This window comes from Hibiscus syriacus, unplaced genomic scaffold, assembly GCF_006381635.1.
Source record: "Hibiscus syriacus cultivar Baekdansim isolate YM2019G1 unplaced genomic scaffold, ASM638163v2 tig00110548_pilon, whole genome shotgun sequence".
In the NCBI taxonomy this organism is placed as follows: domain Eukaryota; kingdom Viridiplantae; phylum Streptophyta; class Magnoliopsida; order Malvales; family Malvaceae; genus Hibiscus; species Hibiscus syriacus.
Genome location: NW_024062775.1, coordinates 5,692,287 through 5,709,450, shown reverse-complemented (window position 1 = coordinate 5,709,450; position 17,164 = coordinate 5,692,287). Strand labels below are relative to the sequence as shown.

At 36.0% G+C, this 17,164-nt stretch overlaps 2 protein-coding genes, 1 long non-coding RNA gene and 1 pseudogene across 3 annotated transcripts; 2 read left to right on the top strand and 2 right to left on the bottom strand.

Annotated features, from left to right (window-relative positions):
- The first annotated feature begins 1,579 nt into the window (after nucleotides 1–1,579).
- Nucleotides 1,580–8,242, top strand: LOC120130885 (annotated as a pseudogene).
- Nucleotides 8,243–9,486: 1,244 nt separating this feature from the next.
- Nucleotides 9,487–10,923, bottom strand: LOC120130754. Its single transcript, XR_005516857.1, has 4 exons — nucleotides 10,877–10,923; nucleotides 10,672–10,764; nucleotides 10,193–10,422; nucleotides 9,487–10,046 (listed from the first exon to the last, which is right to left on the bottom strand). It is a non-coding gene; the product is annotated as an uncharacterized LOC120130754 (long non-coding RNA).
- Nucleotides 10,924–12,500: 1,577 nt separating this feature from the next.
- Nucleotides 12,501–15,408, top strand: LOC120130953 (transmembrane 9 superfamily member 12). Its single transcript, XM_039148097.1, has 2 exons — nucleotides 12,501–12,665; nucleotides 13,014–15,408. The coding sequence occupies exon 2, from the start codon at nucleotides 13,090–13,092 to the stop codon at nucleotides 15,067–15,069; it is 1,980 nt and encodes a 659-aa protein (XP_039004028.1). The 5' UTR covers nucleotides 12,501–12,665; nucleotides 13,014–13,089; the 3' UTR covers nucleotides 15,070–15,408.
- A 220-nt stretch (nucleotides 15,409–15,628) lies between these two features.
- Nucleotides 15,629–16,231, bottom strand: LOC120130673. Its single transcript, XM_039147864.1, has one exon. It carries the CDS (start codon nucleotides 16,229–16,231, stop codon nucleotides 15,629–15,631), a length of 603 nt encoding a protein of 200 aa, XP_039003795.1.
- Nucleotides 16,232–17,164: the final 933 nt, after the last annotated feature.

The window sequence follows — 17,164 nt, the reverse complement described above, 5'->3', positions numbered from 1 at the left end:
ATTTGGTGTCCCTAAGACTGGAGGTAACAATTTGGTTTCCCTAAGACTGGAGGTATCAATTTGGTTTCCCTAAGACTGGACGTATCACTTTTCTTCTTCGTGGTAGCTTTGAGAGCACAATTTATCATGGTATGCTTAGCTGATTTGAAGAAAAAATTAATGAAGAATGATCTCAATCTTCTCATTCAACACGGGAAACAAGAGGACATTCTCCCTAAGCTTGCAAAGGCTTTTGAAGCTTACACATTTAAGTGCAATACAATATAATGTCTAGTCATAGAGGCGAATTTATATTTTAGAATTACTATATTATTGTGTTTCCATAGTGCTCAGTTCAAAAACTAATATTCTCTTTCCTCCTTAAAGTAGGGGAAAGAAGATGCAAAATTAACCAAAGATGTTTCGATTGAGTTGAAAAAGAAAAAGGGTCGGTCAAAATGGTCTAATATGGTCAAATGATGCCAAAATATCATATTAACGTGCCACATCAGCTTTCCGTCACTCATAGTAACGATTGTTAACGTCGAATGATCATTTTATAACAAACGATAACGTTAGTGACCAATTTATGACTTTTCAAACATAAGTGGCGAAAATGAACACTTACCCAAATATTAGTGACCAATTGCGTAGTTTACCCTTATTTTTAGCATAAATAACTACAAATTCTTCCCTCACCTTCTCATTTCATGATTTTAAATAATTTGTTTAAAATGATAGCTAAATAATATAATATGTTAAATTTATCATGTAGCTTAAAAAATACTTGGAACTTGTAAACAAATTATACCAAAAAATATATTAACTTCGAAATCTTCATGTTGATGGGGTAAAATTTAAAAAAATCAAAACTTTGTGGATTTTGTACAAATATTAACATCTTCAAGGTTTCTACGGCAAAAGCAAAGCACCAAAGTTAAAATTCAAAAGCAAAGCAATGATAAGATTTTAGGGTAAAGCACATAAATGGTACCCTAATAATAAGATAAAGCTTTATTAAATCTTTTGACTATTAGAAATTATAAAAATAATCCTCCAACAATAGAAAGTGTTATTTTATTGAGTCCTTTGACTATTAAAAGTTATAAAATAGTCACCTGATTATTCATTGTGTTCAAAAATCATCATTTTCGTTAAAAATTTGACGACTGTCTGAGTTGTACGTTAACATACTGACTGAGATATGATACAATCCGATCTCATAATCTCAAACGACTATCATATCTCAGTTAGCATGTTAACGTCCAACTCACATGACTGCTATTTTTTTTAATTTAAAATGACAAATTTGGAACATAACAAATAGTCAAATGACTGTTTTATAATTTTTAACAGTTGAATGACTTAACAAAATAATATCTTATAATTGAGATACCATTAATTTTATTATATTTTTTTTCTAAAAAAAACAGTTTTAAAATAATTGCAAAAATATAAAATAAAAACCGGTCCGGGATTCGGCAGAGAAACATGAGTGGGAAGCCGTTGAGGAGGAAAAAACAAACAGCCAAAACGCAATTGCTTGTCTCCTTCGGTCCTTCCCTCTCTCGCTGCCCATTTTTCTTTTTTCAAATAAAAATTAATAAATCAAACTTATTTATCATTTTCCATATTTTTACTAAAAAATAGCATTTGACAATCGATTTTTCACTCTCCTTTTCTTTTTGTTCCCTTATGTTTGCTCAGATCTAAACTTTCTCAGCAATAAGGGGTGAGAGCGGTTCGGTAAATCGGCGACGAAACTAGTGAAACCGCCGGTTTTATCGACGAATCCAATTTGAAATGGATGATTTTCCGGACTTGTTAGCCAAAGATTTTGGGATCAAGCCCCAAGGGAAGCCGGCCCCGATGGCGCCTCCTAAAAAACCTTCTTCTTCAGGTTCCAGTTACGGATTCGGATCCGATTTTACCCGATCATCTTACGGCAATGCCAAATCGTCGTCCAATTCCATTTTCGATGACAAGGACAGCGACGGGATCCTATTTGACGACGTCTACAGTGGACAGCGAAAATACTCCTCCGAGTCTCGAGCAACAAGCGCGCAAACGTCGTCGTTTGATTACGATTCCTTTTTCAAGGACACGAAGGCGCCGGTTTTTGACAAGCCTGTTTACGATGAAGATCTTTTCGATGGATTGCCTGGGATCAAGAGCTCTTCTACCAAATCGGCTGCTAAGTATGACGACGTTTTCACAGTCTCGGGGTCTCCGCGTAAGCATAAGTCGATGAATAGTTCTCCGTTTGATGATCTGCTTGGTAATCTGGGAAGAAAAGAGAATGAGATGAAGGCGAATAGCGAGAGAGTGAAAGCGGAAAAAGATGCACCTTTATTTGATGATTTGCTCGCTGGTTTCGGTCAGAGTAGCTCTGCAGCTTCTGCAAGGTATCTTCTGGTTCATAAGGCTTTGAGTTTGAAATAAATGGATGTGATTGAATTTACATTTTTAGGACACTTCAATTTAGGTATTCGTGCTGACTTTTTGTATCAAAGAGTATTGGCAATTTATGATTTTCTTTTTTCAAAAATGCTTAATCTTTGTAGGTAAGATTAGTTTTTGTTTGCTGTAAGACTTTAATCAAGTTTATTCTTTTACTGGTAATGGTATTGCGTGCTTTAAATAATGAAATGTTAATTGTTTGTCCATAAATGTTACATGGGAGGTACCTTTGTGGGCTGTTCTGGAAATAACTAAAGGCGGTAGTTTACTTGCTAAAATTACTTATCAATTAGTTGCTCTTTATTGTTTGGCTTCCCACTTGTATAAAATTGTTTCTTCCAAACGTATTTAATTTAATTATAGCTAAATTTCCTCTCTTTGAAAGAAGGTGCATTTTACTGGAGATAATCAACACTTTCAGCAATCTGATCTTGTGATTAACTTGAAACAAATATTGTACCTGATTTTTTCGATTACCTTTTCCCACCAGAAAGATGTTCAAATTTGATTCGGTCGCATATTTGAGGGTCATTCTCATTTGGAGCTGCAACCACTATAGAAATATATATTTACGATTAGGATGGCTTGCCTTCGCCTGTGCTTTGGGATTATTAATTACAATACACGCACATGTATGCCGAAATTGATACGTTGATCACATCTTGCCTTCCCTACCTCGTGACATATTTGAGGAATGCTTGTCATCCTCTTTTTAATTTCTGTTTTCATTAAGGTGGCAAATTTCCTAGATTAAATCCATTTGCTTGGTGTCATTCCGTTGGTTATCCAATGTTGCTGAAGTTAAGATGGAACAATAGGTACTGCCAGAAACTTTTTTCTTATGAATTAGGAACCATTTGAATTGATTGTTATCATTCATTGTTTCAGCTGTTGCCATACATTATGGCAGAGGTAAATAAACAGGAGAAATGAAACTTCTTTTTTGTTACAGTTCTGACTATTTGTAATTGGAAACTATGCTAGCTTAAGTGTGAAGATATATGTTGCAGTATATTTGGACCCTAAGCTCTTTGTAATGAAGCTTGAGATGTTGCACTGCATCTTTCTTTTCAGTTCAGTATCTGCCCTATGCAGTCTAATTTGTCTCTTGTTCTTATAATGCTTTTCTATGCCATATAAATATTAGCTAAATCGTGCTCATCCTATGGGCAGATCAACTTCAGAGGCTGGCCAGTTTCAGAGACCAGCCTCGAATTCAAGTAAGACTACTTCCAATTTGATGGAGAACCCTTTTGTTGACTTAGAAACAACACCAGACCTAGCAGATTCATCCACCGGGTTGTTTACTGACCCCTATGAAGTAATGAGTGAACTTAATGGATTTGGGGAGTCAAGAGTGGAGATTCCATCTGGTAGTGGGGAAATTTTTGATGATATTGATCCTCTTGATGGTCTTGGAAAATCTGTTCCTCCTGTTGCATCTGAGATCAATAAGAGAGGGAAGGATAGAAGCCCTATAAGAACTGTTAGTGGACCACAAGCTCCAGCTACTAGAGAGCAAAACGATAGGGGTCATGAGAACAGTACGAAGAAGAGGATGCCTTCTATGGACAATTTTTACAACTCTAATAAAACTGTGTTTGACATGCCCAGTATGACACCTGATTTTCATAACTCTGTTGGTCGAACTACTAGCCTTCCTCCATATTCGAATGTTGGTTCTAATGAGACCTAGTTCCCAGGTACATGCAACTCCAAGATCTGAACAGAACTTTGATGTTTCTGATGATGTGTGGCTCACTGTATCAGAGGTTCCACTCTTTACACAACCTACTAGCGCTCCACCCCCTTCAAGACCCCCGCCTCCAAGACCACCACAAGTTTCAAAGATGACGGCAGGTTCATTTTCTTTCACATATGCAAAAAAAAAGGTGGATGATTTTTCTTCTTTCCAGAATTCAACTCAGTATTCACAGAGCTCTCAGTCAGCTCATGCTACTGCAAGAAGCTCTGTTTCATCTCAAATTGATGAACTTGAAGATTTTGCAATGGGTAAGGCCTGGAATAATTTCGAACAGGCTGAAGTTTTTCCTGGTGATGATATTGAGACTAATTCTGTTGCTGCTGCATCTGCCGCTGCCATGAAAGAGGCAATGGATAGAGCAGAGGCTAAATTTAGGCATGCCAAGGAAATGAAAGAGAGAGAGAATTTGAAGGCTGCTAGAACTAAAGAAGCTGCTCAAATGGATAAAGATGAGAGAGCTACCCAAGATGCTTTGGATGGAGAAGTTAGAGAAAAGAAAGAGAGACTGGAGCGTGAGAGGCAACAAAGAGAAAGGGAGGAGGAAGAGAGAGAGAAAAGGAGACGTGAAATGGAGAGGGAAAGGGAGGAGATGGAGAGAGAACAAAAAAGGCTTGAAGAAGAGAGGGAGCGAGTCAGGGAGATGGAGAGGGAAAGGGAAAGGGCCAGACAAGCTGTTGAAAGGGCTACTAGAGAAGCACGTGAAAGAGCAGCTGCTGAGGCTCGTTCCAGAGCTGAAAGGGCTGCTGTTGGAAAGGCAGCTGCTGAAGCTCGAGAGCGTGCGGAAAGGGCTGCAGTGCAGAGAGCACAAGCTGAAGCTCGTGAAAGAGCAGCTGTTGAGGCAAGAGAAAGAGCAGAAAGAGCTGCCGCAGAAGCAAAAGAGAGGGAGGCACGGGAGAGGACTGCAGCATCTAAAGCTAAAGCTGAATCTGAAGCGAGGCTTAGATCTGAAAGAGCTGCTGTGGAGAGGGCTGCTGCAGAGGCTCGAGAGAGAGCAGCTGCAGAGGCTCGAGAAAGAGCAGCTGCTAGTCAGCAATATATAATGACAATGATCTTGAATCCTTTTTTAGTATGGGTTCTCGACCAAGCAGTGCACCAAGGCCAAGAGCTACTGCTTCGGTGAGAACCTAAGGCTGTTGTCCTGTATTCGTGTCCTGATTTAAGACACATCTTCAGCTTGTCTAGTATCTAACCTGAACTGCTGCTCTTGCAGGATCCTGTGTTTGATGGACAAAACAAGGGAGGGCCTGAAGTAGCTAGGAGAACATCTGTTGGATCTTCGTCCAGCATGAAGAAAGCTTCTTCAACTGCAAATATTGTTGATGACCTCAGTTCCATTTTTGGAGGTATTTGCAAATTCAGATATAATAATCTTTATAATCTGTAATTTCATGTTTATTCTTCTCCTTAATTGGTAACTTACTAAACTACTTTGCTTGCTAAAGCTGCTGCATCTCCATCTGGTGAGTTCCAAGAAGTTGAAGGTGAAACTGAAGAAAGGCGAAGAGCCCGGTTGGAACGCCACCAAAGAACTCAGGAGCGTGCTGTATGTATTATGTTACATGATTTCATTTATCTTTGCCCTCCTTTCCCGTTATAAATTGTTTGCTAGTACGCTTTACTATTGAGTTCTGCATATATCCAGGCAAAAGCACTGGCCGAGAAAAATCAACGCGATCTTCAAGTGCAAAAGGAACAAGCTGAGAGACATGTGAGTGGATGCAATAAATATTTCTTTAAATAATTTTCCTCATCTTTGTATTTTTTTAAGTGTGTTTTGTTGTAGATTATTTTTCATTAGGTCCAACTATAATGGACTTCTTACTCTGTTCCCACTACCCTTCATTTCATGTACCTTGCACAATGGCATTACATGAGAATTGAGAACCAACTATTTAATCGTAGAATATTATTCTGCTGAGACTTCTAAAAATGGTATTATTGATAAGTTGAAACTTGGTCAACATATTTTGTAGCCCTTGTATCACTTGTGAAATGACCATCCAGCTCAGTTGGTAGAGTACAAGGTTCTTAACCTTGAGGTCGTGGGATCGAGTCCCATGGAGGGCATTTTCATAATTTGGAGGTTTCCTACAGAAGCTGCTCTCAACCTAGTGTTGGGGGAAGCCTACTATCTTACCTCCCCTTACCTCATTACATATGGGAACAAGGGACAACCATTATTTAACCTAAAATTAAATTAACCTTCAGATCCGGCCTTGCACCTCTATGTGAAGTTAATTTAGATTCTTAAGTAATTGAATGTATAATGGCATTTGCTGAGAGAAATACCAGCATGCTTTCCATATGCTGTGTAATAATATATGCCTGGAATTTATCAAATGTGTGTGAATGAGTTTCTACTTGTACATGCATACATCTGCAACACTTTTTCTTTTGATTATTCTATCCAATAGTGATTTATGGGCTTATTTCAGAGAATTGCTGAAACACTAGATGCTGAGATCAAGAGATGGGCTGCTGGGAAAGAGGGGAATTTGCGTGCTCTGCTATCAACATTGCAATACGTATTTTGTTCTATTACTTACTACTACTATTATTTTTTTTTACTCTTGCAGTTTTGATGTGGTAACAACCTTATCCGTATGTTTTCCTTTAACTGTATGTCATGCACAATTCTCATTTTATCAACTCATTTCAACCATCTGATATACTTTCTTGAGATGTTTTGTACATGCATCTAGATGATGGTAAGGGAAAACTAAATGGAACAAAAATGATTTCAAACATAAGAACCACCTTGTGATTGAATTCTATTATTTTTCCGATAAACTCTTATTTACGTTGCCAAACTCCTTGCGCACACTGCAGTGCTGATATGTCCAAATATATACCTGTACATGTGGTGCTCTGATTTTAAGCAGAACTCAAATTTAGAAAGGGGATTGAACTGAACTTGATCCTTTGTGAAAGTATATTCTTTTCTGCTGACCTTTTAGTTAAATTTTTCTATCCTAGAAATTGGATAAACATGTTAAACCTTCCTACCATTGTGCATTTTGTGGTCTTTTTAGCTAACAATGTTGACTATATAGGCTATAGCAATAATAGTGTTTATAAAAGCAATATTCCCAGTATCCCGTCTTTAACTCTTTCACGAATGCTAGAGCGGGCAAATTTTTATTTGAGCATACTCATTGTGTTTCTAATACTTCACGGTTGAGAATGAGCATTACTATGCTTGCATGTACTTATTTATGCCGGCATTCATCAGAAAGTTTAAACTTTTTCTCCTAGCCACTGGATTTGTTTCATTTTTGTAACTAGTACTGCTGTAGTTTTGATCAAATTGGATGACAGATTTTAGTTTTAATCTCATAGTTGTTTCTCCTCATCATTTGTTTATTTGAATAGCACAAATTTCAGGACAAATGTTATACTAATTTCTCCCGGACCTTTCTTTGATGACTAGGTTCTTTGGCCTGAATGTGGATGGCAACCTGTTTCTTTGACGGATTTGATTACAGCTGCGGCAGTAAAAAAGGCTTACAGAAAGGCGACGCTTTGTATCCATCCTGATAAAGTCCAGCAAAAAGGTGCCAATCTTCAGCAGAAATATGTTTCAGAGAAGGTGTTTGATTTGCTCAAGGTACTTTACTCTCCCACAATTTACTGATTGGCATTTCTTGTTACATTTTTGTTAGATGGATAACGGTGCTGCATTTTCTTTGTCACTGTTTTATTTATATGTTTCTATGTTAAACAGGAAGCTTGGAACAAGTTCAATTCCGAGGAGCTGTTCTGAGCTTCGGTTTGCTGTTATGTTTCTAGAAGTTCATTATGTTGGCAAACAATGCCTTGGGGTCAAATGCGCAGCTGTTCCAGTGGCAATAATTCTCTTTATATGCAGAAGCTATTGTCGATTTCAGTTTGATAATCTGTAATATCAGCTGGCACAATAGTACCGGCTTCAGTGTTTATTCAGATTGCTTTACATTAATTATTCTTCATCCAACTGATGCATACGGGAAGTTGAATTCTTTGAGTTGATGTAGATTATCATATGCCCCATGTACACTCGGAGATGAGGGAATTTCATTTATGTTATTAATTATTTTAAAATATATATACTTTCCTCTTTTTTGGATGGCAAATAGAGCATCGATTATATTGAGTGCTAATATTGTTGTATTGATGGTGTCAGATGTGTATGATTGTTGAGATAGGCATTGATCCCGGGTGGAAGATGCATAAAAATATTTCAGTTTTCTCGCACGATTGTGGTTCTAGGCGTCTCTTTGTTCGTTGCAATATACTGGAATAAAAAAGACGATAGAGAAAAAAAAAACTAGCGAAGCTTTGAACTCGTGTGAAGTGCCATTATCCAGATAATATGAAAGCATGACCAGAAAGGAAACTAGAACTTATGAACCAGAGACACCTGACGCGCGCATGAACCATGCAGCAATTAGAATAGGAAGGATGCTAAATGACAATCTCAAAGGTACTACAATCCTGACAAAGGATGTACAATGCAGTTTAAGCCAAATTTAGTCTCAAGGCAAAACTTGGGTTTCAATCTACACCTTTTTTCGAGATGATCTGCATGAGCTTCCTCTAATCGAATCTCGTACTACATCTAAATTAACCTGAAAATAAGACCAGAATGTGGACAACTCATTGTGTCAACTTCAGAAGCAACTTTTTTGCTTTGTTAATTCATGTTGTTTCCAATGAATAATCTCGACATGAGAATAAGTAAACCCAATCATTCATTTCAAGTATAAATCACTTATGAACAAAATGCCAATGGCTTAGCAAGCAAGCAAGCAAGCAAGCAACCACATCTATAGAAAACCATAAAGGCAGTGCACACAATCATATCTACAACAAATCTGACATTCTTTTCTCTCTTTTTCTTGAATGTTTGATATCCTTTATGCAAGCAAACAGATCATAGAGAAAGAGACAGGTATCTATTCATTTGATTACAAGAGTGAGCTCCACGAAGATCTCTATCCTTAATGAAGAAATGAACGTAGCTCGTTAGAGTTTCTCATATTCGGTTGGAAGCTTCAAGGTAAGATTTTCAATATGTCTCTCAAGAGGAGAATCCAGGCTATTCAGGTTTACGAACTATGTTTCTTGGACATAGGTATGTGTATTGGATATGGTTATTTGTTTAGAACAGGTATTTTTATTTTTTTCTAAGTTTTCTCATGTCTTCAAAAGTATTTGGAAGATAGTATACCACACTCGTGTTTGAATATATGTTGGACATCAGTTCGAACACATATACTTCAGGAAAAATAAAGAATCAAACCAACATGGGCTGGAACTTGTCAAAATGAAGAGAACTTTCAGAATGTGATACATGGAGCAATCAAATGAAGAAAGTCATCACAAAGAAATAGTTGCCATGCAATAAAAATAGTCTGTTGTAAAGGGTGCAATAAATAAGTTGATGGTTCTGTTGTAACTCTCCTCTCTCACACACTGGACACCATCTCTGTTTCTGCACCTACCATAAACATCAGAAAGTCTTGTTATGTAGAAATTTATTTTAGTAATAAGAAATTTGATAGTCCTGGGTACTATAATATAGAACCAAATATATATAAAATAAAACAATGACAGTGATACAAATTTATTGCAAGTAATAAGAAAATGGTGCCCGGAAAATATTTTAGCACACCTGCAAAACGCCACATGTTAAACGTTCCCTAAGGATTAATAATACCAACACTTATTAAAAAAAAACTAAGAAAACAAACAGTTTATTGTCACTGCACCAGCTCATTGTTCAACTGCATATGGTTGTAACCTGCACGGGCCAAGTACTCATCTTCTTCATCTTCCCAAGCTTCTATTCCTTCTATTGGTTCTGCAAGGAACTAGCCTAAGCATTTGAACTCAAAAAGGATGACATTACCAAATATAACCTCCCAAGTCATGCATCTGCATGATCATTCACCAACATATAAGATGCACGCCTCAACAGCATTTGTTTCAACTGGGACTATTATTTACCTTTTCCTTCTGTCTCTCTCCTGAGATCCTCATAAAATATTCTTTGCATTTCTAACAACATCTCTTCACATTCACCTTGATATGCATCTTGAAGGCCATTGTATTCCCATAATTCATCAGAGGTTTCGGAGACATAGTTTGAGCCTTTTTTCAAACTATCACTTATCGATGAGTGTTTAATTTTTTTAAGTTCATCAGAAACTGTCCTGGAAGGCAGACTTAATGAACTCCTGGAACCAGAAAGCATAATAAATGAGTGATGTACAAATAAACTTAACCGCATGAACTAAGTTAAAGAGAAACAGAATTATAAGAAATCAATAAAAAAGCACCCAAATTCCAAAACAACAACAACAACAAATGTTGATTAGGATTTAGAAGCACCGAATTTATATTAGTTAAGAACTGCAACACAGTTAGATATAGAAACTAGAAAGAAAGAAGCAAAAAAGAGGAACATTTGAATGAGAACAGAGAACCTTGTGATTGAAAGATCGGGCAGCAGGTAACCTCATTTTCCAAAGCAAACGAATTCGGTCTTCTCGCACCCTTTTGTAACAATTTTCTCTCGACTATACTTCATCATCCACAATTTAAACAATATCCATCAATTTCTGAACCAGAAACCTAAAAGATGATTAAAAACCCATAAGTGATAAGTATTCGTTAGAAAGTGAGACGAACCTTGTCTTTCCAAAAGGATTAGCTGTTTTTTCTTGGTTTATTGTTTCTCTCTCTCTCTCTCCATATATAGGGTTACGAATTTCTTATTTAAATATAATATTAAACATAAAAACAACCAACATCGGTATAAATAATACACATGTAATAAAAAACAATATCATATAAAACTTATTATATCAAAGTGACGCTTTCTATTATACTATAATAAATTTTGTAAATTTTTAAATAAAAATTAATAAACCCTAAAATCCTAAATTTTATTTTTTATTTACTATAACGGGCTAAAAAACCCCAATGATTTTACAATTGACGGCATAGGTTGAGCCAGTTGAGGTGAGGCGTAAAAATTTGTAAAATTGATTCAATACCGTAGGAGAGTTAATTATTTGGTATAATATGACACAAGTTTTTTTATTTTGAAAATTACGATATTTGTTATATTAATTTGGAACTCGTAATATATGTATAACGAATTTTAATAAAATATAAATTTTTATTGAAATTTGTCACTCATATATGACAAAATTTTCATAAAAAATTATATTTTTAACTTATTACCTTGATATGATAAATTTAAATAAAAAATATTATTCGAGTAAATTCATCGTATAAACCTAATGTGTTTACTCTGCATTATAATATTTACTATATATCCTAAATTAATTTTGAAGATGATCTATTGGATGAATTTTTACCGTTGAAAATTAAAGAGCCGACAGCCCTGTCACTCATGTCACTACCTGACATCATCTCTCACAATCTTTTAGGATAAAATACATCATAGGTCTTTGAACTATTCTCAAATGATCATTTCAATCATTAAGCTTCCAAAAGTTATATAATAATAATTTCTCAACTATTAAATTTATAAAATGATTATTAAATTAATAATTTATTTATATAAATTAAGAAATTTTGGTGGTTAAATAGTTAAGAAATTTATTATTATTATTTGAATTCGAGCACCATGTATACTAGTGGCACGACATAAACAGGGTTAGTGGGGCCATAGCCTCTCTAAAATTTTAAAAAATTATAGTTTAGACATTTAAATTTTTTAAAAAAATTAATTTAGTCCCTCCAAATTTTTTAAAAATTCAAATTAAACTTTAAATTTGTTAATATTCTTAATTAAAACCTCTCGAATAGTTAAAAAAAATTAGTAAGCCTCTCAAAATTAAAAAAAATTAGTTAGACCCTTTTTTGGAAAAATATAAACTAAAATTTTCAAAAATTTGATGAATTTTAATTTAAATTTCTAAATTTTTAAAGTTTTAAGTTGGTCACCAAACTTTATCACTGAGTTCCGCTACTGATGTATACACAAGAATATAATTATCTATTGTCAATTGATGGAGAGTCTTTGAATATACATTACATTTTATTTATCCCAGATTTATCAAAAAAAATATTTTACATTAATAATATTATTGTAGTGACTATTTTATAACAATTTGTTAAATTTAATAATCATTTGATAACCTTTGAAGTTTAATTGCTAAAATTATTATTTAAGTATAATCAAGTGACCTCTGGTTGTACTTTCCCAATTTGATAATGTTCCCCACGTTCTTAGATTTGTCACTGTACTATATAAATCACCCAGCCTCCGTATTCCCCCCCTTCAAAATATTCTCATAATTCGAAGTACCTTTAAAGTTAAACCATTGAAAGAGGTAAAAAAAAAAATCTAAAGAGAAGAAAAATTCAGGCTTCCCTGCTTCGTTCTCACGCGTTTTACGTGTTGTCGTTGGATCCAGGAGCCGACAGTCCCTTAGACCTGCCCCAGGTTCTTTATCCAATCTTCTTTTCTTGTTTACCTGCCTTTTACTTAACTGGGTTTTTGGTTTTAGATCTAATCTACCCATTCTTCTGTTGTTCAGTACTGTAATCTGTTTTATGATTTCGTATTGATATGAATGGTAGTTTTTGAAGTAGTTTTATTTGAAATGCTATTTTTAAAAAAGTTGTTCTTTTTTGCATTTGGTGTATAGATCTACTGCTTTTAAAGTTGATGCAATGGAATTGTTTTATACTTGGGCATATGGGTATACTTTTAGGGTTCTTTTGGTCGTTTTAGTAAATGTTATGTTCAATTTGTATGGAAACTGATTGTTGTAACATATTTTTTCTGTAGATTTTCTTTTTCATACTGAATGCTTCGGTATAGAGTAGCTTAGATTCGGCGGTATATTGCGAGATCTGCTTTCAACATGGCTTTCTTGGAGAGAAAGATGCCCGGAATCTGTTCGGTTTTTCTGTTAGTGGCTCTTTTTGCCCATTGTTCTCGTGGGTTTTACCTTCCTGGGAGTTACATGCACACTTATTCGACTTCGGATACTATATTTGCAAAAGTTAATTCATTGACTTCCATTGAAACCGAGCTTCCTTTTAGTTATTACAGTCTCCCTTACTGCAAACCTCTCGGTGGAATAAAGAAAAGTGCCGAGAATCTAGGTGAACTTCTTATGGGAGATCAGATTGATAACTCCCCTTATCGGTTTAGAATGAATGTGAATGAGTCACTTTACCTTTGCACTACCAGCCCCTTGAATGAGCATGAGGTTAAGCTTTTGAAACAGAGGACTCGTGATTTATATCAAGTGAATATGATTCTTGACAACTTGCCGGTCATGAGGATTGCAAAACAAAATGGGGTTAACATTCAGTGGACTGGATTCCCAGTTGGGTACTCTCCGCCAAATAGTAACGATGACTACATTATCAATCATCTCAAGTTCAAGGTCTTGGTTCATGAGTATGAGGGCACTGGTGTGCAGATAATTGGAACGGGGGAAGAAGGGATGGATGTGATCTCTGAAGCTGATCAGAAGAAGGCGTCTGGTTTCGAGATTGTTGGTTTTGAGGTGGTTCCATGCAGTGTTAAGTATGATCCAGAGGTCATGACTAAACTTCACATGTATGACAATATCTCTCCTGTGAACTGCCCCTCGGAGCTAGACAAGTCACAGATAATAAAGGAACAGGAGAGGATCTCTTTTACTTATGAGGTTGAATTTGTTAAAAGTGATATTAAATGGCCGTCTAGGTGGGATGCTTACTTGAAGATGGAAGGAGCACGTGTACACTGGTTTTCAATTCTAAATTCTTTGATGGTGATTACTTTCTTAGCTGGTATTGTGTTTGTCATATTCTTGAGGACTGTGAGGAGGGATTTGACAAGGTATGAGGAATTGGACAAAGAAGCTCAAGCACAAATGAACGAGGAGCTCTCTGGATGGAAGCTTGTTGTGGGTGATGTTTTTAGGGAACCGGATTTCCCAAAGCTTCTATGTGTGATGATTGGAGATGGAGTTCAAATTACAGGAATGGCAGCTGTCACTATAGTTTTTGCTGCCTTCGGTTTCATGTCACCAGCTTCACGAGGAATGCTACTGACAGGGATGATTATCCTTTATCTTTTCTTGGGAACTGCTGCTGGGTATGCTGCTGTACGACTCTGGAGAACTCTCAAGGGCACTTCAGAAGGATGGAAGTCCGTTTCCTGGTCAGTCGCATGCTTCTTTCCTGGAATTGTCTTTGTCATCCTCACGGTATTGAACTTTATTCTGTGGGGCAGCAAAAGTACTGGAGCAATTCCCATTTCTCTGTATTTCATCCTCTTGTCTCTCTGGTTCTGCATTTCTGTGCCTCTCACTCTCTTGGGAGGATTATTAGGCACCAGAGCTGAACCTATTCAGTATCCTGTACGAACCAACCAGATCCCTAGGGAGATTCCTGCGCGCAAATATCCGTCGTGGCTTCTCGTTCTTGGTGCTGGGACCCTTCCATTCGGAACTTTGTTCATTGAACTCTTCTTCATTCTTTCTAGCATCTGGCTTGGCAGGTTCTATTATGTGTTTGGCTTCTTGCTTATAGTTCTTATACTACTGGTCATTGTTTGTGCTGAAGTGTCAGTGGTCCTTACCTACATGAATCTCTGTGTTGAGGATTGGCGATGGTGGTGGAAGGCTTTCTTTGCTTCGGGTTCGGTTGCACTCTATGTGTTCCTATACTCCATCAATTACTTGGTCTTCGACCTACAGAGTTTGAGTGGTCCTGTGTCTGCTATTCTTTATTTCGGCTACTCGATGATCATGGCAATTGCAATCATGTTGTCTACAGGCACCATTGGCTTCATCACATCATTCTATTTTGTCCACTATCTTTTCTCATCTGTCAAGATCGATTAGCAGTTTCATCATGATCTTCAGCTACCGGTCGAAAAAGACTTTGGCATGTAAGAGGATGATAACTTCATTCATCATTTTGATTTTCGCCGAAGTGGGCTTTGGTAGCTAATCATGTGCCACTGTATCACTATAAGAAAACGTCTGTCAGAATCATTAAAAATTATGTGTTATATTAGCATAGTGATCTGGACTTGAAGTTGCAGTCACATACTATCATCCTGCTCTGCCATTTTCATTTCCCTTTTCTCCAGTTTCCTAGTAATAAGGCTTTGTTGGATTGTAAAAGCCTGTATTTCTTTCTTACTGTCGATCATATAGAAAGTTCTCTTCTTTGTCTCATTGACTTTTGTTTTCTTGTTGAATCAACTGTTCTTTAATGGATGAAAAGCATATATTATTTATTTTTCATGGATATTTACAAACAGGACAGACAAGAAGGCTACAGACATTTACTAGTCTTATACTAGGATGAAAGTAGTTTGTTGTCACCTTCAAAAATGGTGGCTATTGTGTTTACTATTGCTTTTATTCCATAGAAAAACCTTAGACAGTATATAAGTTAAAAGGCAGTATCAAGGTTCTTCGGTTCGACATCGGTCCAATTCAGTAAGGCTCTTATTGGGTCTTCATCATCAGAAACGTCCACATTGCTAGCAACTGCAGGCGAAGTTTTCTGATATGATGAACTTACGGAATAGCCAGGTGAAGTTGAGAAATTGCCTTGAGGTGCAGCGTGTAAAGAAGCTTGCCGCTGATAACCAAAAGGTGGCTGTCGAAGGTCGATATTAGCCGGGGATGTCGGTGTGTTATACTTAGGATATGCATTCTGCTGGTTGAAACAAAACGGCGACATTGTCGTGACCGATCTTCTGAAACCAGATGGACCGGCTCGTATATTTGTGAAATTTCCTAAACTAGCCGAGGCTGCCTCATATAGGACGGTGTTTCCCGTGGTTCCATCGCCTAGATACTGATCGGCGATCTTCTTGCACGCACGTTCTAGTGCAGTGCATAGGTACCGTCTTTGTCCTTCCAGACACCTTTGAACATGCTTCAGAGCCTGCAAAATTACGGCTTGAAGAGCGGCATGCAGCGTCGGAATCTGAAGCCGTTGCCTCCAGGTTCTGGGAAATCCCCAGAACCCAATAAACCGCCAAGACATTTACCCCCAGTTGGATTCAACCGAGGGATTTCACCTCTTCATCTTTGTACAAAAATTAATAACATTAATAATCCAATTTAACAATTTTATTAATAAATTGTATACTAAATTATAAAACAAAAAATAAATTTTATAATTATTTGTTTATATAAACATAATACATTATACATATAAGTTTCAAAAATATTTTATTTCTTAATAAATTGTATTCTATTCCTACTAGACCAATCGATAAAGACATTATATTTTTTTATAAAAATAAAGAATTGCATTATATTTTCCATTTCTTTATTATCAGACAATCCGCGTCTCAAATAGTTTTCTGTAGTCCGTTTAAGTTCTATACGCGGGAATCTAATCGAGGAAAACACACACCAAGTTAGTTGACTTTGACTCTAGCCAAGTTGCTCGTGTAGAAAATATACATATATAGTTTCATACGAAGAATGTAGTTTTGGATTCGTAGAATTTTCTTCGATAAACTATTCTAAATATTATTGAATATTAATGTTTATATTGATTTTATCGTTTAGTTTTAAATTGATATAACTATATTATTAAATTTTAATTTTATTAATTATATAACGTGAATGACAAATCGATTAATGTGATTATCTAATAAAAAACGGCGGTGCTTTGGTATGACTATATTAGTGCCCAAAATACGTAGTTTTGAAAGATTGCATAAACTCTTTAACTTCTATATAAAATTTGACACTATATATTTTAATTTTAATCATTGAACTCTCATATTACACGTTAATTAAAGATTTCATTCGTGACAACATTGATATCGAATGGTTAATAGTAATCATATTAATTTAAAGTTTAGTGGTAAAATCGATATCAAAATTGAAGTTAACCAAATTTTGTTTTGTTTTTGAACTTGAGGCCATTTCAAGGAAGCAGCAAATGAAACTTATCAAGGCCAAG